Source organism: Chroicocephalus ridibundus, chromosome 6 (genome assembly GCF_963924245.1).
Source record: "Chroicocephalus ridibundus chromosome 6, bChrRid1.1, whole genome shotgun sequence".
Classification (NCBI taxonomy): Eukaryota; Metazoa; Chordata; class Aves; order Charadriiformes; family Laridae; genus Chroicocephalus; species Chroicocephalus ridibundus.
Window position 1 is genome coordinate 48,775,575 of NC_086289.1, and position 27,005 is coordinate 48,802,579.

General features: G+C 39.7%; 2 protein-coding genes across 2 annotated transcripts in view; one reads left to right on the forward strand and one right to left on the reverse strand.

Moving 5' to 3' along the window:
- Window positions 1-27,005, reverse strand: part of DIPK2A (divergent protein kinase domain 2A) — a 263,792-nt gene that overhangs the window by 63,781 nt on the left and 173,006 nt on the right. The gene's annotated exons all lie outside the window — the stretch shown is intronic.
- SLC9A9 (solute carrier family 9 member A9) overlaps window positions 1-27,005 on the forward strand; it is a 209,620-nt gene that overhangs the window by 12,818 nt on the left and 169,797 nt on the right. Inside the window, exons 3-4 of the mRNA XM_063339370.1 lie at window positions 2,043-2,120; window positions 2,583-2,659. Coding sequence (XP_063195440.1) covers window positions 2,043-2,120; window positions 2,583-2,659 — 155 coding nt within the window. The remainder of the gene's footprint in view (window positions 1-2,042; window positions 2,121-2,582; window positions 2,660-27,005) is intronic.

The window sequence follows — 27,005 nt, forward strand, 5'->3', positions numbered from 1 at the left end:
GAATGGAAAAAAAGGCTGAGCTCTCACTTCCTGTTTATCAAATCAAGCTGTCTGTTAGTAAGAAGACAGACGTAATTCTGTAGGCAGGTCTTACTCTTTTGAAGCTAAAGAATTCATCTAGAATACTGTAGCCTTAAAATATCAATTTATCTGAACAAAGGAGCTGCAAGCCATTGCATTAATTACATCCTGTTCTTTTAAAAGTATGGCTATAATATCACCTGCTGACAGAACAGTAAACAGTACACAGGTTTATTAGAATATTTTTTCTCAAGCAATGCTGTGGTTTTAAACAGAATCATGTTTTATTGAAAGCTACTTGTCATGAAGTGCGGTCACTGAACATTGTTGCTGGTCTCTGCAAATATGAACAGAGTACTGACAACAGCTGGAATAAGAACTTTTTGCCTTGCCTAACATCATCCTCATTCTAGCATTACTTTAAAAATTGTAATGGGCATTTTATAAACTGTTTATGGCTGTTGTAGAAACAAAAATGAACGTTTCACATGAACACGGCTGACATTACACAGGCATTTGAGTGTAACAAACTGCACAACAGAGGATGAAGTGGTGTCTGCTGCTGTGCCAGCCAGTGGCTTGGAACAGGACGCGTGAAGAGAGTAGCCAGTAGCATACCTTCAGGTCTGAAAGCAAATAGCACCGTAGTTGGGTGTTTGCAGAAAATCCAGTTAGTCTTGGAGAATGGCTGTGTCTAGCCCTTAGCTTATTGAGGATATAAGGCAACCCCTTTGCCTATAAAACAGATGCAAGATATGTAGGCGATAGACAGTGCTAGTACCTCTTAGATTTCATAACACAGTGATATGTTGCATCTTCAGTGACACAGAGATAGGTAACTCTCACCAGAAGCAAATTACAGTTTCATTGCCGTGACAATATGACTTACAATGTCAGCACATACAGAAATAGAAAAAACAGCAAGCAACTGAGGAAGTTACTGGTAAAGTACTTGAGCTGCTAATAATTAAGGCCATCACAAACCCTCAAATTGAAATCTGGAAGAAAAGGCTTTATGCCGTTCGTGAATTTCATGCCTACGTAGACAGTCCTTTTGCCAAATAGGACAACTTGCGCTTTGCAACACTTACATTTTGTTAGGAAGTAGAAATAGCTATTTACTGTGAAGAGTCTAGGGCTTGTTTTGTTGCAGTCAGGCCAAAACTGATTGACTGGATAGGATCTATTATATTTTACGAGATGTGTTACAATGGAAGTGATGCTAGAGAACCAGTCTGCAGATTTATTGAGAAACTGCAGGACAATAGAAACCTGTGCTGACAGGTTAGCAGAGCTGATGATGCACCTGTAGTTTAATGAGTTGTGTCGTGTCTGAGGTACATTGCCTAGCCACGTGAATGTTCCTTGCCTGCTAAAAACGTGAGGTAAATTATTTTTTTTTATAGGTTAACTCAAATGAAGTAATGGAGATGGTCAAAGTGTGCACAGTTTTAATGTGCAGTAGCTCAAGAAAGCACGTAGCTGACAGCCAGTAGTTCGTTAAGCAACATTAGCAAGCCCTGTCTGTGCCTAAATAGATACGCTTCAAAGGAAAGATCACACTGGTTTTGGTAGCGCAGGCCTTATCTTTTATCACCACTCTGTACATGAGAACTGAGGCACAACACGGATGATGCGTCTTTCCTGAAACTGAAGAGGAAGTCCGTGTCTGAACCAGGAATTAAGCCATGGGACTGTCAAGTTGGATGTCTGGTAGTGCAGATATTTACTATCACAGGTAACGCTGCTCATATGTGTTCCCTGTAAAACAGCGCATGACTGATTTTCTTCTTTAAAGCAATACTTTTCAAGTAGCATTATACATATATAAGCAGTAAGGAACTACACATTAATACTTGTAAGAAAACAACTCAGGATAACATTCTGGCCTGCAGACATTGAAGCTGATCCTGAGACTGATCCTGAGATTAATCCTGATATGAAGTTACAATTAAAACCTACCCTATCAAATTAAATGCTATTTTGTTTGTCCTGACCCTGTGTTTTTTCCTTTCTGGCAGATGACATTTGATCCTTCTATCTTCTTCAATATTTTGCTGCCACCGATTATATTTCATGCTGGGTATAGTTTAAAGAAGGTATGTGTCTCTTTCTTAAATGACAAAAGTGACCGAATGTGATTGCTACTTTGTAGATCCAATGAGTGACAGAGAAAAGAGTCAGTTAACAATTAAATTGCATGGGAAGAACTTGGCAGGAATGGAAGCAAATTAAAGATGCATGGTAATTAATGTCTGTGTTTTATATACTGCATGATCAGGACTTCGTTCAAGGGATGGAGTTATGGGACTGTTTGGATCAGATACTTTCTGTTATGATCCTGAAGCATCTATCTGGACACATAAAAGAGGGAATTTCAACGGCATTCCATCTTTAACTGTATTTTCCAAAATAACTGATGTAGCCTATATTGTTTGATCTTACGTTTGAGGTACGGATTGTAACAAATGGCAATTCTAGATGCAGTGTTTCAACTTGGTCTGAATGTTCTTTTATTGACTCTTATTACAAAGGACTTTTTTTCAAACCTTCCTCTGCAGAGACATTTTTTTCGTAACTTAGGATCGATTTTAACCTACGCCTTTTTGGGAACTGCCATCTCCTGCATTGTCATAGGGTAAGTGAATGACTTCTGCTATAATTGCTGAAGTTGTTATTAGCTATTAGGTTTTTTTTTTCAATTAAAAACTAAACTGTAAAAAGAACTGCGGACGCTGCATGGTAAATATACTTCACAATTTCTGTAACAGATAAAGTAATTATTTATCAGGGAATGCTGAGATGGAAAAGGCAAAACTGTTGGATAGTAAGAACTGTCTAGGGCATTTAAGGAATTGTGTCCTTAATCTCCGGTCTGTGACTGATGTAAGCGTGAACTGCTTTCTACAACCTTGTAGCTTTAATCATCTGTCCTGAGATACAGAACCATTCTCTTAATTGAAATTCCATACTTCTAACCAGAATTCCTCCTAGAGGAGAGCAGATCTCTTAACAGAAAAGGAAGGACTTTAAAGCTTAAAAGGGGGAGGAACAGAAACCTAGTGGCGTATATGTAAAATAACTGGAGTAATTTCAAAGGCCAAATGAAACTTTTTAGTTGAAGATCATGTGAAAAGTCTCAGTCTGGAGCTCTGTGTAAATTTAGCCTGGATATGACTAAGTGGCTTCTGCAGAAAAAGAGGAAGGGAAAAAGCAGAGAGGAAGAAAAATCCTTTTTTATTTCCATACCTCCTTAGTGAAAATTTCTAATTTTGTTTCAAAATTTGCCTAATGAAAGAAAAGATTTGCTAGTCAGAAATGAATTATGTATTTCCAGGCTGGCATGATGTAAAACTTTTGTCTGTCTGTTTGGTTACCTCAATGAAAATTAAACAAACCATTTAAAAATACTTTTGGATCTTAAAAGTGCATGTGTTTCACAATATTTATGGATACCACACAGACACTTCAGCTCTCATGTTCTAGGAAAGTTCCTGATGCAAGTGAAAATGAATGACCAGAGTTGGAGGATTCTGAAGTGAGTGGGTATCTGTGCCTGCACAGACCCTTACTGAGAAAAGCAGTGCACCATTCACAGTTTAACCTTAGCATTACTAGGCATCCCGTGGCATTTCTGTGCTATGGAGTGGTGCGGAGACAGCTGAGCTAGCTGAGTCTGTATGCTCTGCGGAGGTGATGGGGCAGGGCTGCATCTAAGTGACTAAGTCTTGCTGAGAGGCCTTGATCTTGCTGGGATTGTGCAGAGTCAACACGGCAAAAAGCCACAGAACTTTCTGGTGTTCAGGTTTTAGACTAGGAAGCACACTGCATCTTGTAGGATTTACGTGAGGTCCTGGTCTGTAGAACTATGAAATTACCATTTAAATCTCTGCATGATATGGAAAGATTTAGGGAAACACTTCAGGTTTTGTGAGGGTGCCTGAATTTAAAACTGGTCAAAATTCTGTACCTATGAACACCACTTTCAAATTATAGAAGCAATTAATCTTTTATTTCTTTTTTTTCCCATTCTTTATAATGGACCTTTAAGTAAAGATGTATGTGCTCCATCAAGGTGTAAGCTCCTTGCTGGCATTATTATGAGATGGAACTTTCTCCTTTAATGTCATTTTGGTAATAGTAAAACACATGACTGACCTATAACTTAGAGTTCAATGATTTTAAAACTATTCTTTTATGAATATGTCATCATATCTATCTTGATATTCTAGATTCCTAATAATCAAGTCGCTTAGTAAGCATAATGTACCTGAGGCACTGTGGCCATTAAATGTTCTGCAAGCTAGGATCACTCCAAATGTCAGGAAATTTTAGACTCCACAATGAAAAGCAACATTCAGATTATGATCACCTTCTGTGCTGAAATAAAAAGGAATGCGAGGTCTGTCTGCAGCTGTTTCCCCTTCATGTGAGAAAAACTGCTGAACATCGGGTAAGGAGAAAGAATACTTTTGATTTCAAGACACAAATCTGGAACTCCAGGAGACAGTGTGACATGTGTCTCACTTATTGGAGAGGAAAAAGATTACTCCTGCTTTTCTTTCTGAAATTTTGCTTTCCTTGAGAAATGGCACCTCATCCTCTTATCTCTCCTATTGCTTGTTCTCCTCTGGAGAAGGATGTGAGGCAGAAAGCTCTGGATCTTAGGGATCCTTCTTTTCTAATGGGAACAGGCATGGTGGTTTAGACACAGAATATTCAGGCTTCCACAAAGTGACATAATTAAACAATCAGAACAATTTCCTGCCTGGTTTCTTGATGTCCCTACACTTAAACCACTCTATTCCTTTCTTTGTGAGGCTCTAAAGCTTGTGGTAGAGCTCCAAAAGCACTAACCCACGTGAAAGCGAAACATCAGTATCACAACATTGTCACTTGTGGGGTGAGTGCCTGCTTACAGATCCATGAAGATCACAGCTTGGGCAGCTAAACCACTCATGTTTTTCCCCCATCTTTATTTGCAGTAATACACACCTCTGTATTACCCTATCTCTTGGAGTTCCTTCTTTTCATACCCATTTATACGGCCAATAGCACCCATAAGGTTGCAATTATAAATTCAGTAAAAAAACTACCTCCTAATAACAGTTTGAGCTGAATGCTATCACATTACTGAGGTAACAGTGGTTCTAGATCTCATTGGGACTCTTCCTGTGCATCCTCTCACTTGTCTTAGCCATTGAACATTTCTCTCCTGTAAACCGATTGCTACTAGCTCTGTGAGTCTGCAGAGAAGCAGCAGGGCTGTCCAGACCAGTGATGGTCTTAAACATGCATTTGGTTTATGAGCTCTGACATATGTCATTGCCCTTTGTAAATGGAAAATGCCAGAGCAGCTTTGATAAGCTTGTTAAAAGAAACGTAATATATTAAGTTTAGCTTAAATTACACACACTGTCATTCCTGTATTCATGTTATTTTATCTAAAACAGAATAAATGCAGATAGAATCCACTACAGAAAGTTCCTACTAGGAACAATTCCTACTAGCAATTCAAAGTTCAAGCCCATAGTCAGGGATAAAGATCTAAAGAAAACCCTAAGGTAGAGGAGTAAGCACTGAGCAGCACTGGGCCTTTTACTGTGTTCATGGAAACCCCCAACCCCAATGAAATCATTGCAGAGAAGGCAGTAATATATTCAGAATAGGGTTTATGTGAATGTGAAGTATGTTTGAATAACATACACGTCAGGATACGAATGAGATAATGAGTGCATGAAGAAGAAAGATGGTATAAAAACTTTACTGAAGGGAACTAAAAATAAGTCCTAAAGGAAAAACATATCCTAAGAGAGAAGGGGTGAATAGCTGTAGTTATTCTTACAAAAGAAAGGACAGAACCCTAAGATACTTCTAGATTGCACTGCCGTAGACAAGTATTTTGTGCGTAGGTATGATTAAATATGTGCTTACTTTTTATTACATGTGCACAGCACATACGTATGTACAGTACATCAATATACATAGGCTTAGATTGTGTGTATCTGCAGCCTCTCACTGGGACTGTGCTCTTCTGCCTGAGAAAATTACAAAGCACCCCAATGTGAACTCCTCCTGTGGGGCTTGCTGTAGTGACAGGGTACAGCCTGTAACAAAGAAGGACCAGACCTCTCTTTGAAACCAGAAACAGCTGGGAAATATCATTAATAAAGAACAGACACATCATTTGCATTGTGCAAACTCAGAGTGGTAACAAGTTGCCATGGAACACAGTGATACAATGGTGTCTGTCTCCTCTTTGTAAATCTTTGCTTTTGTATGAAAGACTGTCTTCTAGCATCAAGAAAGAGGAACTGTGTGGAATTTGAGTGAAAAGGCTATAATCAGATATTCCCACTGAGGACAGGGAAAAGAGAGGTAAGAGGGATTGCTTTTTTTTTAGTGAAGGAAGTGCTGAAACGTAATTGCTTCCAACTAAATCCTACTCTAAGGAATGCCTGCCCGTTAGCTGTAATACTGTCCTCAGCCACTTAACACACATGCAAGTTATGGTAATTCCCAAGCTCTTCCAGCTAGGCCAAATTATGCCCTTTGCATCAAGTCTGACTAGCGAGGATCCACGCAGAGAGACCCCATGAGGGAAAGGAGAGATTGCCCCACTAAAAGCCACGTCGACTGCAGCATTGCTGAAGTTGTCCCCTTCATGGTGAACAGAGTCTGCTGACTCTGAGTCTGCATAGTACAGGATTGTATACATCCAGTCTCTCAACAGATCTTTTATCTGCCAATGAGAAGATTTTCTCTCCCATCTCCTGAAGAATAGTGTAGGATAATCAGCAAGACAGCTCTTTACTCCTAAGAAAAATCATACAGGTTAAATGTCTCTGAGGCCTTCTCTGATACAGGGTGGGCACACTTCCTGTAGCAGACTACTTGATTTTCACAGACTCAGAGAATAATTTAGGTTGGAAGCAATGTCTGGATGTTTGCAGTCCAACCTACTAATAAATGCATGACTGGCTTCAAATTTGAATCCAGTTCCACAGGGCTCTGTCCAACTCAGTTTTGAATATCTCCAAGAATGTGAATTCCACTGGCTGTCTGGGAAACCTGTTCCAATCTTAACCACTCTCACTACAAAGATTGTTTTTCTGTATATCCAATTGGAATGTCCCTTGCTTCACCTCGTGGCCATTGCCTCCCATCCTTTCACTATGCGTCCATCAAAGGTGGCTTCATCTTCTCTATAGGCATCTATTAGTTGAAGACGGCAGTTAGCTCCCCTCCCAGTTCCATGAGAAAGCTAAGCTGGTTTTCTCCAGGCTGAAATAACTCAGCCCTTTGTCTCTTCCCATACATCACGCCTATCAGTCCCCTAACTATCCTAGTAGTTCGGATTGTTTCCTATCAGTGTTTTTTGTACTGGGAGTCCAAAACCAGACACATTATTCCAGATGCCACCTCACAAGTGCCAAGAAGAGACTTACTTCTCTTAACTCGCTCACTACACTTCCATGAACGCAACCTGGTTTGCAATTAGCTGCAATTAGGAAGACCACTTCTGGCTCACGCTAAACTTCATATCCTTCAAGACTCCAGGGGTTTTCTGCACGTAGCTATCTAGCCAGTCATGCTCCTGTTGTTGCATGGGGTTATTCAATTTTTGCAATATGAATCTAGATATTAGCTGTGTATTGATGACTGTAAGTTGAAGAGCAGCACTGAGCTGACACTGCTCAGTGAACCCATGAAAACTGGGTTGCTGAAAAATTAAATTAATATCCACCCCCACTGGCTTAGGTTTTGGGGTTTTTTTACCTTTTAAGAAGAAGCAAGGAGAAGGGCCCTATTATCAATTTTGATAATGGAAGAGTGCTCAAGTGTTTGGAAAAGTCTTGACACTGTGGTAACAGCCTATCAGAGCAATATATGAAGTACTGAATGGTAGCAGAGGTGGAAAGATTTGCATTTTTTTCTCCTCTCTTGAAATCATCTTGACTTCTTAGATCAGCATTCTCAGTGCCAGCCAGGGCCAAGATGCCTGTGCACAGGAGCACTGACTTCATAAAGCTGGCCTTATCTATAATTTTTGATTTGTTTTCACTTGGGTTCTCTCGAATTGCAATGCCAAAACCACATTTTAGATATTCAGAATGCAGCATGTTCACAGTCACTTACTCATATTTTTCCAGCCTGCCTATTATGTTTGGCAAGGCCTGATTTTTCTGGAATTCAGAGCTCTTGGAGAGTACAACTGAAATAGCAAACTTATTTGCAGACAACTTAGGCAAACTTTTGTGGCTGCAGTGAGAATTTTGCTTGAATAAAGCTGAGGTGAAAAATAGGGTTTGGATCAGAAAATAGAGTAATTGTAGTTTCAAGATGGTGAAGTTATGAAATACAAACAGCTGATAATACTGGTGTTAGGAAGAGTCATTCCAAGATCATCACTGTTTTAAGGGGAACGATGTAGGTGTTTATATTAGCTACTCAGTTTGCATAGCCTTCTCTGGCTGGAGAGGTAGGACTTCTCTGTATTCCAGCTAGAATCAAAGTTGCTTATTTTGGCCTCATTAATTCCAGGACAAGTCTGTGAGCACATGGATGCTTGCTTTAGAATAAGTCTATCAGATTGTTTCATGGTAATCAGTGCCTAAAAGTGAACTTCAAATTAAAAAAAAAAAAAAAAAACAAACACAGAGAATCAAAATGTTTCTTCTATGCATCTGTGTTTAACTGCAGAGAGTAAAAGTTTGGACAAAGAAGTCTCTTCTGACATTTAAATTAAAGTGTCAGGAATAAGTCATCATACTTGTTTCTCACAGGCAGTTGAGAATCCTTTCCCTTGCCATTCCTCACCATTATGCAATGAATATTCAAATGCTTCTTGCACATGATCACTAAAAGCTGATAATATAATATAATATAATATAATATAATATAATATAATATAATATAATATAATATAATATAATATAATATAATATATTTTCTGAATTCCTTCTTCCAAAAACTGAATCTTAAATGGTTTTGTTTGAAAGCCAGAACTATTTTTTGTTTCTATACACACACACATATATAAATATAAATTTGTAAGAGAGAAGGAAAAAAATATCAAGAAATATCAAATACCACTCCAGATATTTTTGAGGAAAAAAAAGCCCTGAGGTTGGGTTTTCCATCATAACCTTTCTATGAAACTAGACATTTTCCATTCAAATGACTGTGGTACCAAGATTCCATCATCACATGAAAATGTTTTTTCTTCGCTCTTAACTGCACACTTTTAACAGCCCCTCTTTGTGCCTCCTAAAGGAGGAAGAGATTGGCTGAATTAACAACAGTGTTGCTAAAAAGCAGCAAGTAGCAAGAAATGTTCAACTTTTCTTTACACAGTTTACCTGGGTATGATGCATCCTGACTTAAGTATGCAGTCAAAGATTCAGTTCTCTCATTAGTATACCTATCCAGTCGTACTTTTACAGATTAGGAGACACATTCCTTCTACTGTCATACCATTTTAACACACTATTTACAATTAATCATTTTTAGTAAAAAGCAGTCTTTCAAAACAAGAAGAAAGTGTGACTTTTGTGTGTGTGTGTGGTTAATTAATTTCCTCCTGAAAAGTTAGCTTATTTTACAACCTCCTTCTCAACAAGTAGCTTGGTATGGCCTTATTGTAACATAAGACTATTGATATACTGATATATTGGCATATTCTCAGTAGACACAGGGTCCATCTCTCATTAAGCATTTGGCAGCGCACACCTGAAAGGTTCAGCATGCAATAGTTACGTTTACCGAGCACTGCATGACTCTGGGGATTTCTTCTTAATTTTTCGTTTTCATTTTCATAGATATTACAGTAGTTTGGCAAATGCTAGATGTGTGTTTAGTTAGTTTATAGGTGTGTTCTGTATTATTTTCTCAGTGAAGCTTAATGGAATATACAAATAGGGTCTGCTGATATGAAACAGTATTGAGTGTATAATCTGACTATTCTTTCTCATCTGAGGGCTCTGGATAGACTTTACAACTTGGAAACTAAACACTTGTAGCTACGTGCTTCAGCAGAGCAAACCCAGATGTTATTTGGCTTCAATCTACTGTACAGTGCTATGGGATTTTTCTGGATTTTGGAAACTCTGTCTGCAAGGAAAAATGGGGCCAGGTTAAGGTTAACAGAAGGAAATATCTCTGTTGTAGAGCTCTCCATAAACTAATCAAATGTCTTTACATGGATTATCTGCTGCTACACCACCTAAGCTCTTGCCCTCCCAGATGATCAGTTTTGTATTAATTCAGAATTAGTTCATGCACAAGGAAAGTAGTACTTTTTTCTAATAAAATATTGTTTTCTACCACATGTTCTCACCAAATGATATAAAAAAAGCAGGTCCATCTTTCCTCCATGCACCACCTGTAAATAGCAAATGCTTAACCTCCCCAGAGGCAAGAATAAAAGCTTTATTTTTGATATAAACAGAAACTGGTGAGGGGGAGTGTTAAAGTGTCTTGGTGCTGTAGAAGTTAACTGAGGGAGAAAGAGGGAAAAATTATATATAGATAATTTGCCCTCCCCAGTGATAAAACCCCCTGAAGATCAAATGTCTGGCTTTAATAATTTCTACTGACCTTCTAAAGCCAGACATTCAGCCTATGACTGGAAATAAAGACAAAACTAGTAAGCAGACGTTCATTTGAATATAGTATAACTTTCGTAAAAATATAGTAGCTGTGTTGGTACCTTATTTTGGTTTTTTTGGCTGCTTTCATGTCCCATCTTAGAGTGAATGCAGGCATTTTCTTTCAGTCATGAGACAGTATGGCACCATTTTTGCACTGACTTGAGGAAACTCAACAAGCATGATTTAGCTGAAAAATCAAGCTAAGTCTCTCCAGAGTTCTCCAAAGGCGGAAACCTAACACTGAGCCCCGGTAGGAAAAGAATTGGTTTGGTTAGTTGTTAATGTGCCGCTCAGTGCCCCAATGCTGTAGCTTTGATTCTTTGGTCAGTCCAAATGTGAAATAACTCTGTTGCAGTCTGTGGAGTTGCAAACTGCAACTCACAGCTTCAGCTGCAAGGGGTAATTGCTGCTTATCACTTTGTTTAAAGGTGTTTGGTGAATCCAAAATGGGTTACTAAGGTATGAGTTTAGAGAAGCTTGAAAATATACCCCCCGCTATGATATCTGGGTGTAGGAATTTTGAAAAGGAAAGGGAGTAAAAAGGGAAGAGACTTTCTCATAGACATAACTCTCAGAGTGTTCTAGCAGTTCTAAGTTATAAAGTAGTAAAAAAAAAAAGCCTCTAATTTGCATAAATTCTCAATTTATGGATGAGAAGCTGTGTTAAATCAAGACACTGATATAAAATAGTGTTTCCCAGACCACTAACACCCACACAGATCTGAAAGTTCTTCCAAGAGTACTTTGATGCATTCAAGTGTGTGTGTTGCTGCAAGTTCAGTCAGAATTTGTAGCTATTTCGCAATAAACATCTGACATTGTTTACTGCAGCAGAGTTGATCATGCAGAAAACACAGTTTTTCTTCTCATAAACAGATGTGGTGAACAGCAGGGCATAATTATTTGCATCTTCCAGAAGAACCCCTCAGCATACTAAGGATATTGAAATAATTGTATTTTAGGGAACACTAAAGGTGTGGAACTGCAGAGACAAACAGAGGCTGGAATACCAGGAGACTCATCGGAAGCCAAAAGGATGTTAAATTTGGTATTTGATATCCAGTAGGTTCTCCAGGAATCCAGCAAAAACTTTAAATCATGCATTCTTCTGAAAAATGTGCGAATGGCATTTGTTGCAATATAGGAAGAACAGCTGAGTCCAGATATTTCCCAAGAAGAAACCCCACACTGGAGGGAAGAGTTTGTTTGGTTTTGAGATTTTTTTTTTAACAAAATTTCTTCCAAGTTGCCTTAGAAGTTGAAGCTTTTTACTGCAAGAATGCTTTTGGATAGATGTCCTAATGTCTTCTTCCCGGGATGCTTTAAGAATTGACATACAATGTGGCATCCAGAGATTTCCATCCCTTATTTCTCTGGCTACAGACCATCCTTACACCTGTGCAACCCAGCTTGCTTGGCTGCAGCATCATTTGGCAAGTCTCCAGTTTGCAAGACTACTCTTGCAGTCTCTATATTAACTTTCAGGGAAAACATCTTTACAGAGCTAGTGAAATGGAAAATATGCATCCCTTCTGGTCCCATATCCTGACAGTCCACTGCCATTCTCAGAAGTATATACCCTCTTCCCAGAACAATTCCAGGCTACAGAGGAGAAGAAGACAAAAGCAGAAGGAGGTATACTGACTGGCATATTTATTCTTTTTCCGCACTGCATAAGAAACCTGCACACAAAGCATATGACTGAGGAAGATATCTCTGCTTCAGCCCATGCCATGCGTTGCTGCAGGCCATACGTAACTGTATGGCTTTTCTAGGTAGTGACCCATAGCACGCGTCTTCTGGGCGATGACGTGACCTCTATCATGTACACAGGAATTTGTGAATTGGTTGCAAAGTACTTTGAGCTGCTTCAGGGTGAAAGGTGTTACAGAAATTTAAAAGAGAGGAGGAAAATCCTGTTCTACTTCATGAGCATGGTGCTGCCTGCAATGTGTAGCTTCTTCAAACTGATCAGTTTACAGTTAGACAGATAAAAAATGCTGACCAACATTTAGAAGTGTACAGGCAGTAAACTCATTGGTGTGCTTGACTTGGAGCAGAAAGGGAGAGGGTGACATAGATCTCCTACCCGTTACCTTGAAATTTGCATAATAAGCCAACTCAGAGGATGCTTTGTTCACCCACCCACCACCATTTTACATATCCATCTTCTGAGCCAGTTGATCAAATAGTACGTTTGCATCTTACAAATGTTTTATGGAGCACAACTGCTATTAGGTGGAAATATTTTGTAAACACACCAGCCTTCATGATGGCTCTAGGGTAGATGCTACACTCAGTGGAGACAGAACCTACCAAAGCTGGTCTGATCAGTCACATTCTCCACAGTGAGAGGTAAATAACATGTGGAGCTTTTCTTCAGCTTTTGTTTGTTTCTGAGTATTAAGATGACAATGAACGACCTAAGATGTTTCCCTAGTCTTGGCTGTTCTCTTAATACTTTCTGTCTGAGAAGAAACTCCATTACATTTGACAATGTTGATAAACTGCAGCAAGTTCAGTGGATGGCCACCAAGATGGACAAGGGCTGAGACATTTGCCCTGTAAGAAGGAGCTGCAGAAACTGAGCTTGTTTAGCCTAAATAAGAAAGGCTTTGAGGGGAGGTTATCAAGAAGAGAAAGCCAGGCTCTTCAAGCAGTGCATAGTAGGCAGACAAATTGACAGATACAAGTTGTAATTTTAAATAGGTCTGACTTGACAGAAGCAAAAACTTTTTCACCATGAGGACAGTCCAGCATCAGAACAGGTTCTCCAGAGATGCTGTGCAATCTCCATCCTTGGAGGTTTTCAAGACCTAAGTGCCTAAAGCCCTCAGCACTCTGGTTTGGTCTCATAGCTGACCCTGCTTTGAGTAGGAATTTGGAGTAGATATGTCCTGTGGTCCCTTCCAAACAAAGTTAGTCTACAATTCTGTGATGCTATAAATAACATACATTACAGCAGAACATGTTCTGCCCCTAGTCCATTCCTTTCAGCCATTTTGTACATTCAGATTTTCTCCCACTTTTTCTTTTAATTTAATTATCTTAGTCCCCATCATCCCATACCCGACAATTATCTTTCCAGGCAGCTTTTCTTTCTCCTCACCTTCTTTTGAAATATGGAGTCTGCAATAAAAAAGTCTTACTGAAGAAAAATGACTAGGATTATTTCATTTCCTGCTGCAGTGAGGACTTTATGCATGAAGATGCCTCTTTAAAATGCTAATTAGCCTCTGCTCATACCCAGCTCCATACCTTAAAAAGGAAAAATCACTTTCATTTCTGTAATGTACTGACTGGGGACTCGCTCTTTCCTCCATCACCTCTCCCCAGCTAACCACCCTCTCCCTGAAGCTTAGCAGCAAACAAAATTGAAATGTTGAAACACCGCAATCTCCGCTCCTTTTTGACCTCTCCCTTATTGGGAGCATGGGTGCTTTTATCTGTTATGTGGTATTCATGTGCACACTGCGAGTTTTGAGCAGGATGATGTCACTGGTAAAAAATACTTGCTCTGTAAAAAAACCAATGACTAATAGTGAAACTCTGCAACAAGAATATAAGTGAAACTCTGCAAGTAGAATATAAGGTCATATATAGACACATTGACTGCCCTACATACGGCACCTTTTTGTAGCCCTCTGATAGACGATTGCTATTACTCAGGCTGAAAACCAAAACAAAGTAATTTTTTAAATTGTTCACCTTCCTTTCACCCATCCTTACAATCCACTTGGTGGTGAAAATAAGGAAAGATTCATTTTGCTGAGGAATAGGGATTATTTTCAGAGTTCTGTTTGCCTATTTGATTTAATCCAAGTTGTTCGGTCTTCTTGCAAATCCTGTCATGTGGTTTAAGCAGTTGCCCTCCATTGTTCATGGGGATATGGATATGGCTGATTTCAGTTTCTCTCCCTTCAAACGGCATTCTGAGTGAGATTGCTCTTCACCACTCTTTTGTCATAGTCATTGCATAATTTAGGGTAGAACTGACCCTGGGTCCAATCCCCTGATGGAGACAAGGCTAACTTCAAAAGTTAGGGCAGGCTACTCTGAGCCTTATCTGGTCAAGTTTTGAATGTATCTCAGTATCTATCTCGGAAGAATAGCATTAGTTACAAAGTACCAGCTGGATTTCAAACCAATGTTCGTTACTTTCCGAACCCAGCAGGAGAGTGGGTTTTTCTTGGTGAGTGACTTCATTTAACCAGCTTTCAGCAATCTTCCTATTAACGCTATCTTATCTAGCCCATACAGAAATCTACAATTTGTGCTATAGCACATTATTACATGTCTAACCTGTCTGCTACATAGACGGCCTCATTCAAAGATGTTAAAGTACCTTTTAAGTCCAGCTTGATTTCTAGGAAGTACAATATTGCTCTCACTTTAGATGTGGGAAAAATGCACGTGGTGACAGGTTGAGGGATGTGGCTGTTCACTCAGTGTCGGCGATAGAGCTGGCAGACAGCTCTGAAGCCCCAGCCGCTGCTCTAATCGCTGGGCTGCGGTTCACTGTTTGCTGCGCAACTGCAGGTACCTGAAAAGCGCTTTTTTGCCATCGCCATTCAGGTGGCTCAAAAATTCACATACAGTGGAAGAGAGAATGGCCTCGGTGAGGCCAGCCTCAAAGAGCAGTGCCAGAGCCAGAGGGCTTACAGATGGAGCTGGGTTACTCAGGGTCTGGTTTCCCGTCCAAATCACAATCCCTTTTTGGCATCTGCCCAAAACAGCCCTCTACTGTGGCCAAAAGGAACATTTGTGTTTCATCCTGAGTCAGCCATTCAGTGCAAGAGCCTTAGTCACGCTTTTAGTAAGACTCTGAATGGTCCCATTTTGCTGTTGGACTTTGTCATATGTTTAACATGCAGCACGTGTGGCTGGGCTGTTTGTAAACTCTCCGCTCCGTTGAAGACCCGGGCCCTCGGCATTGCCTTCCACACGCGTCAGGAGAAAAACCACGTCTTAACTACTTACAGAATACAACGGACAGTGAGAGAAACAGCAAATAGAAATATTTAAGGATAGATAACATGCACTGCTGCAGTAAGAAATAATCAAAATAGCGTCCGCTCTCGGGGCAGCCCTGCTCGGGGGTCCAGGGGCCCCGTCCCCCCCTCGCACCGGCTCCGCCGCCGGCAGCGCCCGCCGCAGGCAGCAGGTGGCGCCCGCGCTCCGCCCGCGCCCCGCCGGCAGCCAGCGCCCGCGGGCGGTGCCGCCTGCCGAGGCTGCTCCTGCGGGCGCGGCGGAAACGCAGCGCTGCGGCCGCCTTCTCCTCCCGCGCTCCCGCGCCGCTGTTCGCCGCCTTGGTGTGGCGGGCGCGGGGGGCGGCGGTGACTCAGAAAGCTGGTAAGCGCCCAGGGCGGCAGCTCTGCGCGGCATCCCGCCCGGGCCGCCGCGGGGAAAAGCGGGGTTCAGCGGAGCAGAGCCTGGGCTTCCTCGGCACTCCCTGTGAGCTCATGTACATGGCTCGGCGGGGAAAGGGGGTAGGAGAAATGTCAAGCGGAGTCAAAGGCAGTTTTTGTGTTGGTTTTTAGATCATTAAACAAAAATATTAAGGAGGGAAATAAACATTTCATTTTATTTCAAACAAAACCATATTTTTCCAAATGCCTGGTTTCTATTTAGAGCTCTTCTCTAGGTTAGTGGTGGGGGCACCTGTCCATGTGGTGGGCCTAGTTTGGGGGCATCCAGATTCAGGATAACCGGAGTGAGGCAATGCTCCCAGTTCCAAAATGGGAAGAGCCAGCGCCAGCTCTCTTGTTTATTGCATGACCAGAATACCTTCCAAAGTCTGCTGGAGCAAGGACATTCACTTCTCTTTTGTCCAACTTTGGACACTGGTTGTAAGGGTATACTACGAGTTACCAAACAAGCATCATCCTTTACAAGTCACTCTTCAAGCACAGATCTACCCAAGGATTCTGAATAATGCAGTAAATGAAACAATTCTGATGAACTATTATTAGAAAACTAGAGATGATATCTAGAAAACTAGATATGAGGGAGTCTTTTAGCTAAAATTGTTGTCCAGTGTGCCTAAATGTCAGAATGTTAATAATCACCCTGATTTTCAAATGTTTTCACTTAGTTTTCTGACTATGGAGACTTAGTTACTGGAATCGTGAAACAATGATTTAAGGACATCACTAACAAAATTACATTAGTTCTGGGAACACTTGCAGGATTGGAAGTGACTCAGAGCCTGAACTAGTTGTTACAATGCCCTTCTGGCAAAAGGAATAGACTGCAAAACCCATTACAGTTGCAACCTCTCACTGGCAAATTACAGCCTCATTAGTAATCTTGGCAAGATGATGGGGGTTTTACATTACTGATCCTCTTGTTAGCCCCTCAAGTGTGTGACTGAAGCGCTCTTTTGGGAGCAGTTTGTGGAAGTGAATGTTGTAAATATATTTCCTTTATAGGCAAACAGATGCTCTCTGTCTTTGGGGCTATCAAACTGGCACATTCACGAACACACAACTCACTTAAAAATAAATGGGAAGAGAAGATAGTAGTTAAACCTGCCAAAAATTAAGATCTAATGATAATTGTAAGCACATAAATTTTGTCATATTTTCCCAGTGAGCCAAGACATAAAGTAACTTCTCCCTTTCCTCACAAAACTGTCTCTTCAGTGGTGTGGACGTTCTATATAATTCTTATATATGACAAGATGATGTATATAATTCTTTTTTAAATGAAAGAATATATCAATGACATATTGACCTGCAATGCATTAGCATTACTACAGGGCAATATCAGTTGTTATCAGACAGGCAGTAGGTGGTCCCATTCACGTAACTCCACTAATACATGAAATTTATATAATTAGGAACAGGTCTGCCATTAGCCCACAAGCACTCCCTCATGTGTCCCTCGCACCAGTCTGGCACACAGCAAGCACATGTGATGCATGTAATAAAGGAGCATTATTATCTCTTAACTGCGTCTAAGATCGAAGAAGGTAGCAAGACTTTTTCCCTGCTGGCGGAGCGATTGAGTAGGAAAAAAAAAAAGAGTAACAAGTAACAAAGCCAGGATAACAAACCAATGTAGCAAGGAGAGTGTCAGCAACTGGCGATCAAAGCTCATTGTGAGAGAAAGGTATCTTTGACTTCAGTGTTTGCCCTGAGAACAGCAGCCTGTTAGTAAAATCTGTAGGGCTCAAATACATGTCCATGCGTGTTAGGGTCTGATCATGAGAAAACACAGCCTAATAGGACAGCTGGCAAGGGTCGCCCAAGGTTCATAAGCTATTCAGACTTCATTCCTTCAGAGTATTCACCCTCATTCTCTGGCTGAATTGTCAGTCCCGAGGCTTTCAGTGCAGGGTAGAGACAAGCAGCCATTGGGTTCTAAAGGTAAAAGTGTTCAGTATAATGCAAGGACAAATTCCAGTTTTTCTCATAGATTCTTTAAATGAGATTGTTGTCTCAGGTTGACTTGGGAAAGCTGTGAAGCATCCAGGCAGGCTACTTTCACATCAATAGAGCACCTGGTATCAGTTTAACACATTTCCCAGTAATTGCCCACAAATGCTTTATGAAGGGCAAACAGTTCCACAAAGAAAATATAGTCTCAGATAATATTCCCAGTGATTAAAGAGCCTCAGGAAGGGGATGAGGAGAAGAAAATGCCACACCACGAGGTTAACTTGTCATGGGCTGTAAACAAGGCATCTGTAGCCACAAACTCTTTCTCCTCTGTGTTATTCCTCTGTTCATTAGGTACTGGCCTCTGGGTGGCTTCTGCTTTGAAATAATTAATTATTCAAACTCTGCCTACATACCTCTCTTCAACAACAACTAACCCCATTGTGTTACAAGGACAAAAACCTTTGGTAACAGCCAGGACAGATGGCTGAAGCCAGGCAACACATTTCAGAGGTGTGCCACACCTCTGTGTTATCAAACCTGGCTTTATTGTCAAACCTTATTATCTTCGATATTTTAATTAAAGTGCCACACTTGAGGATATTCTTGTTGTTCAAAAACCTCATATTCAATTACTTTTTAATGCCTCGTTATGAAGAGAAACCGGAAAATATCATCCAACTGCAAACTAAAAGCTGAACAATCCAAAGAATACAAACTATGTCATTTAATAAAAATTTTGTTTGAGGACTTGTTATTTATCTTTTGATGGTTTTTTAACACGTTGGGGGTGGAAACACTGCAGTGTTACTCAGCCAGTGTCCCTGCTGGAGTTCTCTCTTCTTTCCATAGTGATACCATATAAGCCCCCGTCTCAAGGGAATGTGTAACAGTGCAGTGCCAAGATGCTCTGCTGAGATATTTGTGCCTTCATGCTTCCTTTTCTGCAGGGCTTTCTGCCTCTAAAAACGCATCTGAGTTAGTTTCCCCTCTTCCTCTCACTACTTTGATCTGCGCAATCATTACAGTCTACCTATTCTTAATTTCCTCTTGCTAGCCCATTTTGAAAGCCTCACGTATGATTTCCAGTTGATAAAATTGCCACTGGGCTGCCCTTTCTCTTCCTTTAGCATTGATCGTCATCACTCGTGAACAGATGCTGGGGAGGCAGATGATCTTTTCAAATGTAGCAAGGAAGACTCAAGGAGAGTGCCTGGAGGCAGATTCAACCACTTAGAAGCATGTAGTCACACGCGGTGGTGTTGGCTTTCTTCGGGTAGGGAGGGGAGTGAGAGCTGAACATCAAAGTGCAATGGAAGCGTAAAATCCTTAGTGCCGTGATTCCTCCTTTCATCTGTGCTTTTTCTCCTGGCAAGGTGTTGCAGACAGTTCTGCTTTCTATGCCACCGAACAGATTCAAGCTTCAGTGAATGTAAATGCAGCTCCTGGGTCTGTTTTTTATCCTATAGAAGTTCTAACGCTCACTGAAATTAACTTGAGATTGAAAATATTTTCAATCAGCAAAAGCAGGTACAAACAGTCATTCTAGGACGAACAAGGCTCACTTATTCTTCAGGCTTAAGCTGCAACACGACAGGGAAGAGCAGGAAAACTGGGAATAAATCCATCCTGGGGGACTCCTTAGGTCGGGTCAAAGTCACGTCCTGCATGGTAGCAATAGATTGGCTTCTGGGCCAGAAGCTTTGGTGCAGAACCCTGCCTGTCCTTTTGATGCTGTGTCACGTCCCAGCTGCAGTCAGCTGAAGTATTTGAAAAAGATGTGGCAAACAAAATGTACCAAATTTATACTCGGAGCTCCCTTTCTGGGTTTGTGCTGGGGGCTGGGAACAAACCAAACTCATATAAAATTTTGCGAAGTAAAAGGCAAGAAAAAAAAAGAAGATAACGATACCCACTCTTTTAGTTATGTACCCCAGAAAACACAATTTGCTTCAAAAAAGGTTTTATCTGGGTAAAATGACTGACTGGTGCTTGGGTAGGCCTTGGACAGCAGAGGGTGGCAAAGCGCAGTTCTCAAACGCCTGGGGATGCTGGTGGGCGCTGGTGACCCGCCCGCCCCGCAGCCCGGGCTCCCTGCGCCTGAACCGGTGTTTAACATTCATTTCCAGTCCAGAGGCTTCCTCATCTATCATGTGGGATCAAGATTTATTCCCTGATCTCCTGTTGCTAGTGCTATTGCTTAACTGCAGACAGCTCTGCTGTGCTTCTCTGTCTTGTCTTTCATATTCTGTTTGCTTTTTACCGTACGTTCAGTTACTAGAAAAAAAACATTGTCATTGTTATTTCCTTGTACAGCCCAAATGTCTGTTGACTTCAGTAGGTCTTTGACGAATGTGGGTAATTCTGTAACACCTCTAACCCTTTCAATGCTCCAAAACACAGACCCGTGATTATTGTACAGGAGAAATTGCTATGAAAAAAGAAGGCTGTGTGTGTGCATGTGTATAAAAAACTGAAATGTAATATAAAAAGTATAACATACAAGTTAACATAGCAAGAATTCCGAACTGAAGGAAGTAGAGATCTTAAGGCCTTTTTTTTTTACAGTTTTGTCAAGAAATTCCAGAAATACTTACTAATTTAATTGCTTGAAACTGTACCAACAGGCAGCCTAAACCAATTAATGTTTACTTATTTCTGAAGCACTTCTTACTTTTGTGAGTAATCTCAAAACTTTTCCCATCTGTGGAGGCCCGGCCTGATTTAAGAAAGAATTCTCTAATGTGATATGAGCAGTATCTCATGAACTCTGGTTCAACCTATGATATAAGCTGCTAATGGCAAGCATTTTGAGTAATCGATTGTCCACATAAGATTAAAGTAAAAAAAAAAAAAAGATTTCCGCAGTTTACAGCTTACAGTAAAGTCTAAATAGATACTCTGTAAAACTATGTTTCTGTGTAAAACAAATTTGGCTACCACTGCTGAACGATATCAAAACCAAAAGTTACCATAGTTCGTAGTAGGCTATGCTCAGTGATGTGATGTCAGTTAACTTTTATCAGTGTCCTCCCAGGAAGGGAATGTTCTTCAGTCTTGCTCGTTTAGGAATGTAATCTTTCTCTGATCTTTGAAGTGATGAAACGAAGGAGTAGATCACGGAGGCACAGAAATTAGAGCAAGAAAAGAGCTATTAAACCATATAGCTCATTATTCCATCCCTAAAAGGCTACTCTGCAGTGCATTCTTGGGTACTTTGTCCAGTATATATAAAAACCTGGGAGCATGGAAATAATGAAGGAGCAATTCTAGCGTGCAGAAATGTCAGTCCTTTTCTCTCTGCTTTGATCCAGCTATAGGATGAAGCAAAGCAGTAATTGCTGCCATTATAGAGAACAAATCTATTTGCATTTCTACAGTGCTTCAGCTCGAGCTGTGAATGTCTAATCAGTCCTATTGCTGGAAAAATATTTTCCAGCCTCTTGTCAAATCTATGTCTGATTGCAGCACATTACTGCATAGCCGCTTAACTCCACCCATGTCCTGGCCTCAGTAGAGGGCTCTGGTGAGAATTGTTGAAGCCAGTGCTGGCGTGTAGGAAACATAATATAGCAGTGTCAGTGGTTCAGTAAATATTCCTTTCACCTCTAATAGAATACTGCCCAGAATAACATGCAAGGGTACCTGTACTTCTAGAAGAACTGTAAAATTGTGAATAATGCATGTATAAAGGTCCCATTGCACACTTTTGCAGGAATAGTGACATTTGGCCCAATGTCCTTACGAGCTTTAGCTATAATAATTACATTTCATTCTCACACAGGCTTCCTGTGCAGTTTTGATTGTAGGCTGTATTTCTTGTTCCCTGTTCCACAGGCTTTATCAGAGTGAGAGGCTCTATTGAGCGACTGCTACATTCTGATGCAAACATAACTGCACAATGTGACACATATTTATAAATGCACCCTGAATCTGAGTAAGTTGCACTTGCTTTTCTAACAATCAGTAGTAGCGTTCTGTCTTCACAAACCTAGAAATTTAAGGTCAGTTTACGCTTAGTACACAGTTCTCAGGTCTGATACAGCGTCTTCCATTACCCAAGCACAGAAGCGTTGTAACCTGACCGGGTTAAAGATCCCTATAGGAAAATGAAGTGGCTGGAACAGCGCAGAACTGGCACACTGTCACACTGCTCGTGTGAGCAATGAACATGCTAGAGGTGGGGACAGATTATTCATTACTCCTAAGTTCCAGCTCTGCTCGCTCCTTGATAGCCGTTCTTCAGCCGAAGGAGCCCTAATATACCACGTAAAGGGAAAATCAGTCATTCAATCAGCTGTCATAGACTTGGTGAAAAAAACCCCAAAAGTGTAACTTGCAATGAAATAATCAGCCTTTTCTCACGGGAAGTTGAGTTTGCTTTCCTCCTTTTTATTATCAGTTCATTTATGTTAGTAAACAGCGTGTGTCTTATAAAGCATTATATCACATGGATTTGGTTTACTGATAGGCAAATGTTTATATGATTCATCTGACAGAATTGTTCATGGCTAGAAAAGGGAACTCTTTCTCCAAGCTCTTTAAATACTCAAAGATCAATAAAATATACAAGACGTGTTCAGAGCAGTGCCAGGGCCTGGCAGTCATGCCCAGTGAATAGCGATGGAAGTCCAAAGCTATTCGTGCAGTTACTCTGCATTTACACCCTATTGACAGGAATCAGTGTCTAGGAGTGACATTTCATCTGAGCAAGTGAAGAAAAAGAGCCACAACGGTTTTTTAGTGTTATTTTCAGCCAGCCAAATCCCATATCCTTGCCTTATTCATGTTTGTATTTAATTTGACGTGTAATTCACATGAGTTAGGCAAAAGTTACTTGTCCCCTGTTTTTTTACATACACATTTGAGAATTATATCCCCTGTAATCCACTGTTACTATGTTAAAGCTGTTCCAAAGTCAAAATCTGTTATATAAATCTCTCAATCTTTTCTCATCAAAAACATTTATTCTTCATATATTTACAAAGTAAATTTTCCATGTGAAAGCAGCCAATACCTTACAACTGCATTTCCAGTTAATCAATTTAATTATCATTCATTTGCCTCACCCAGGAAACATTTAAGGCAATTTTCCACGTAATCATTTCAACTAAAAGCTACAGTAGTAGCTTTAGATTTTAAAGATTGTCAAACCTTGTCCTGTAGAATGGGAAATTTTATTTGTTAAACTAGACACACAACCATTATGAAGACCCTGCAATGGGAATAGCATGTCCTGTAACTAGGCAAGTGCAAGCCTTGGAGCTTAGAAAAGTGCCCTTCATGAGACGCATCAAGTCAATCTGTCCTAAGGATGTTGCTTCCACTGTTCAGAACGTTCAAACTGTTCAGAAATGCTGTAGTAAAACTCACTTTTATACATCAGACTTGTGCCTGTGTAAGTCTTCTTAATTGGATCCTAGTGCTAGTAAAATAAAATACAGTTCTTTAGAAAGTTGTTCTGCCTGGAGGGGAAAGGAAATGAAAAACTGGAGAGGGAATGAAGTAGATCTTGACACGTCTGTAGATTTATGCTAGAGGTTCAGTCATATATCCTACAGGATCCTATAGGTTTGTATCCTACAAACCAGAAGGAATAAGTAATAACTTCCACCTAATGCCTCTACTAGCAATAACTGACCAAATTTCCTGGCAATTCCTAACCTTAAACAGGACCTGTCCTGGGTACAGGATATAGAGTATAGGTATAGCATGCGTATAGGGTAGAGCCACAGAATGCACTGCTGTGTGGTTGGGGTTCGTGCAATATGAACTCTGTTAACAGAAGAAAAAAATTTTACATAGGGCTTTTTACAGGGTTAAAGCCTGTGAGGCAGAAGTTTATGGATCACTCTGGTATGGTCCAGATCTGACAAAAACCAGCATGCACTCTGAATATCTAGTACATTCTTGGTAGCGTGGACAGGAGGTTTTCATTTGCATTGTCATTCACCTGTTTGCCACAAGTTAAGTAACAGTGTTTGGAAGCTCGTGTCCTGCTGATTCATGCTGAATCATACCAGGACAAATACTTTCACCCTGAGAAGTTATTTACTGTCCTAGAAGGTTCCTAAAGTTTATCACAGTAGTTTCTTGTCACATTAGACCTATCTGTATGCCTGTCATTCAGTTAATTATCTTTTTTCCCAAGAAAAAAAATTGCGTTTTCCACTTGACCAATGAACATCATTGCACATTAATACTCTTATATCCCTAGAAAGAGCATCTAGCCTGGACACAAGAAGTCTTGTCACTCTCCTCCATCCTTGTTTGCTGTAGCAAGGATGCTGTTTAAAAAATAAAACCAAACTTAAAATATTTCTTAAAGGTTAGATGAGTTTCTTTTCCTGTCTACACACTTACAGAGATTCTGAGACTTTCAGAGGTCTAAATTTTGGATTTCAAATACTAAGGAAGAAAATCTGGCACAAGACTGAACCATGACCCAAGAGATAACCACACCCTTACTTAGAAATGTGAAACTTAGGGTTGATATTCTTAAGTGCCCGGTATTCCTATGGGAGATTGAACCAAGCCCAGGTAGATATCTGAAAGCTTAACAAGGTCCCTGTCTATCCTAAAAATATTCAACTGTTCAATCAAAAAATATATTTTACATTTCAAAACTGCACTATAAGTTAAATGTCCATCTAGGGTACCTGACAATCTCTACTTATGGTGCGGGTATGAATTCCTCTTTTCTTTGTTCTTGTGCACTTGTATCACAATTTGGCTGAGTTAATCCAATAAAAATGCTAAAATGGTTTCAAACAAATTTCTCTATAGTTCATTTAATGTCCTATTTTACAGCAGGTTATTCTCTAATCTAATTTACATTATTCTGAAATCACAAACTGATCCTAATTATCTTTTAATGGTAATACAAGCTCATTTAATGGGAAAATCAGGTGCTCCTGTGAAAACTGACTGTAACGGTTTCTTGCAAACATAAGATCATGGATTTTATGTATTTTGATGGGAAATTCTAAATGAAAATATTGTAATATTTTATATGTAAAATTCCATATTTACACTATTTTTTAAAAGGGGGGCAAAAATATTGCTGTTTCAGAATCTTGGGGGGGGGTTTCATTCTGAAATTTAGAGAATAGCTGAATTATTTGTGAATTAGTTCAGAGTGAATAATAACCAGAAGCATGAGTCTGTCTTCCACAGAGATTGGTCACACATTAGTATTTTGCAATGTTTCTGTACTTGGAGAAGGAGTTCAAAACATTATTGCTGCTAACTTTCTTAACTCAAAATACTTTTCTTCTGAATTTCTGCTGAATCAGACTTTTTTTTTTTTCCTTTTAATCATTTAAGTCCTCAAGGTTTGAAGACTTTCCCTAGACAGGTCTTTTATACTAATGTTCTCAACTGTCCTGAAACCTATTTCTGAAAGTAGGATTCTGCCGTTACATGGAGTTCTGAAGAAAACTCAAATAAAAGTTTTTTTTGACAGTGGGAATGTTCTTGAGGTTGAAAAGAAAAGACAAAATGATCCTCATATATCCCTCTGTCAATATAATAATGAGGTGATACTGAATGATATTAAAGGTTAGCACATTTGAAGCTGATCAAAGGTGAAGAAAACTGATACAAACTTTTGTTCTTGGTCTGTAGCTAATCCGTGATACTTAATGCTATCAGATGTTGTTAAAGCCATGGATTTAGCAGAGTCTTTAATAAAGTCAGACATTTATATTGATAATGAGATGGGATTAGGGGTCTTCACGTTTCAGAATACAAAGCACTCACTCAGCTGAGAACCAGAAACTTCACTTACAGATGGCAATTTTATAATTGGTTGCAACAGGTTTTCTTGAACTTACAAAAATTCTTGAATGTTTTGACCACGCTAAATTCTTCAGGATATTAACATCTTATATGTAAAGAAAGAACCTTGCATGTATAATTGCTATAATAATGTTAATCTTTGAAGTAACTCATTGGTGAACTGAATTCATTGCTGACTGAATAAATTAGCTAATTAATTAGTGAATCTGATTTACCTGACTCCTTGACTGACTTGTTATTTTAGTGCAGTATGTGACAACAGTTGTGTAATCTGAGAACTCAGAATAATTGTTATTTAATTACAATGTTTTCAACTCCTGTAGGTAATACACTGTCACTATCTAATTTTCCCTCTTTAAACTAGGTGTTTTCACAGTTCTCTTTTCATAGGGAAGTCTCTTAGTGTATATTTTTCTTAGAATTCCATCACCTTCTGTACAACGGTGATTTAGGCATTTCTTAAATAAACTGCCGTTATTGTATCTGGAAAATCTTATATTTATGTCTGATTTTTGTAGATTTTATTTTTACTCTCATGAGGGTATCCGTCTCAAAATCTGCATGTAAGATTCTCAATTATTCAATATCTATCGGAGGTTCTCTCAATTAATAATACTGAGTCAAGTAAATCTTGATGTAATATTTAAATCTTTGTAGTGCAATAAAATATTCACTGGCTCTATGATTTGGACACAGTACAGTTGACAGAGTTTCATGGCTCATTTGCTCAAGTAATTATGTGATTTTAGTCATCACTCAAAGATCAAGTGCAGCTTTTTCATTGCAAAGAGATTCAGGTTTTTATGTATATAATGCATAATGTCTCTGATTTAAATGGAGCTCAGGAACACAGGGATCTTAAAGCTGTATTATACTCATTAGAGGAATATTAAAAACACATTAAATAATATTGTGCAGTTGTGAGCTGTGGTGAATTGGTTTGTATGTCTTTGATGCAAAATGTTGTAAAACTATCGCACAGTAAGGGCTATTTGAAAGTCAGTCTGAAAAAAGAGGTGTTTTTTTTTTTAAAAAAACGACAACCTGAAATACCATTTCTTGACAGTTTCTGGCTGTTTGGTGACCTCAACTAACTTTTCAGCTCATGTAGGTCCAGACCTTACTCTCTTTTTTTCACCCCTCACTTACT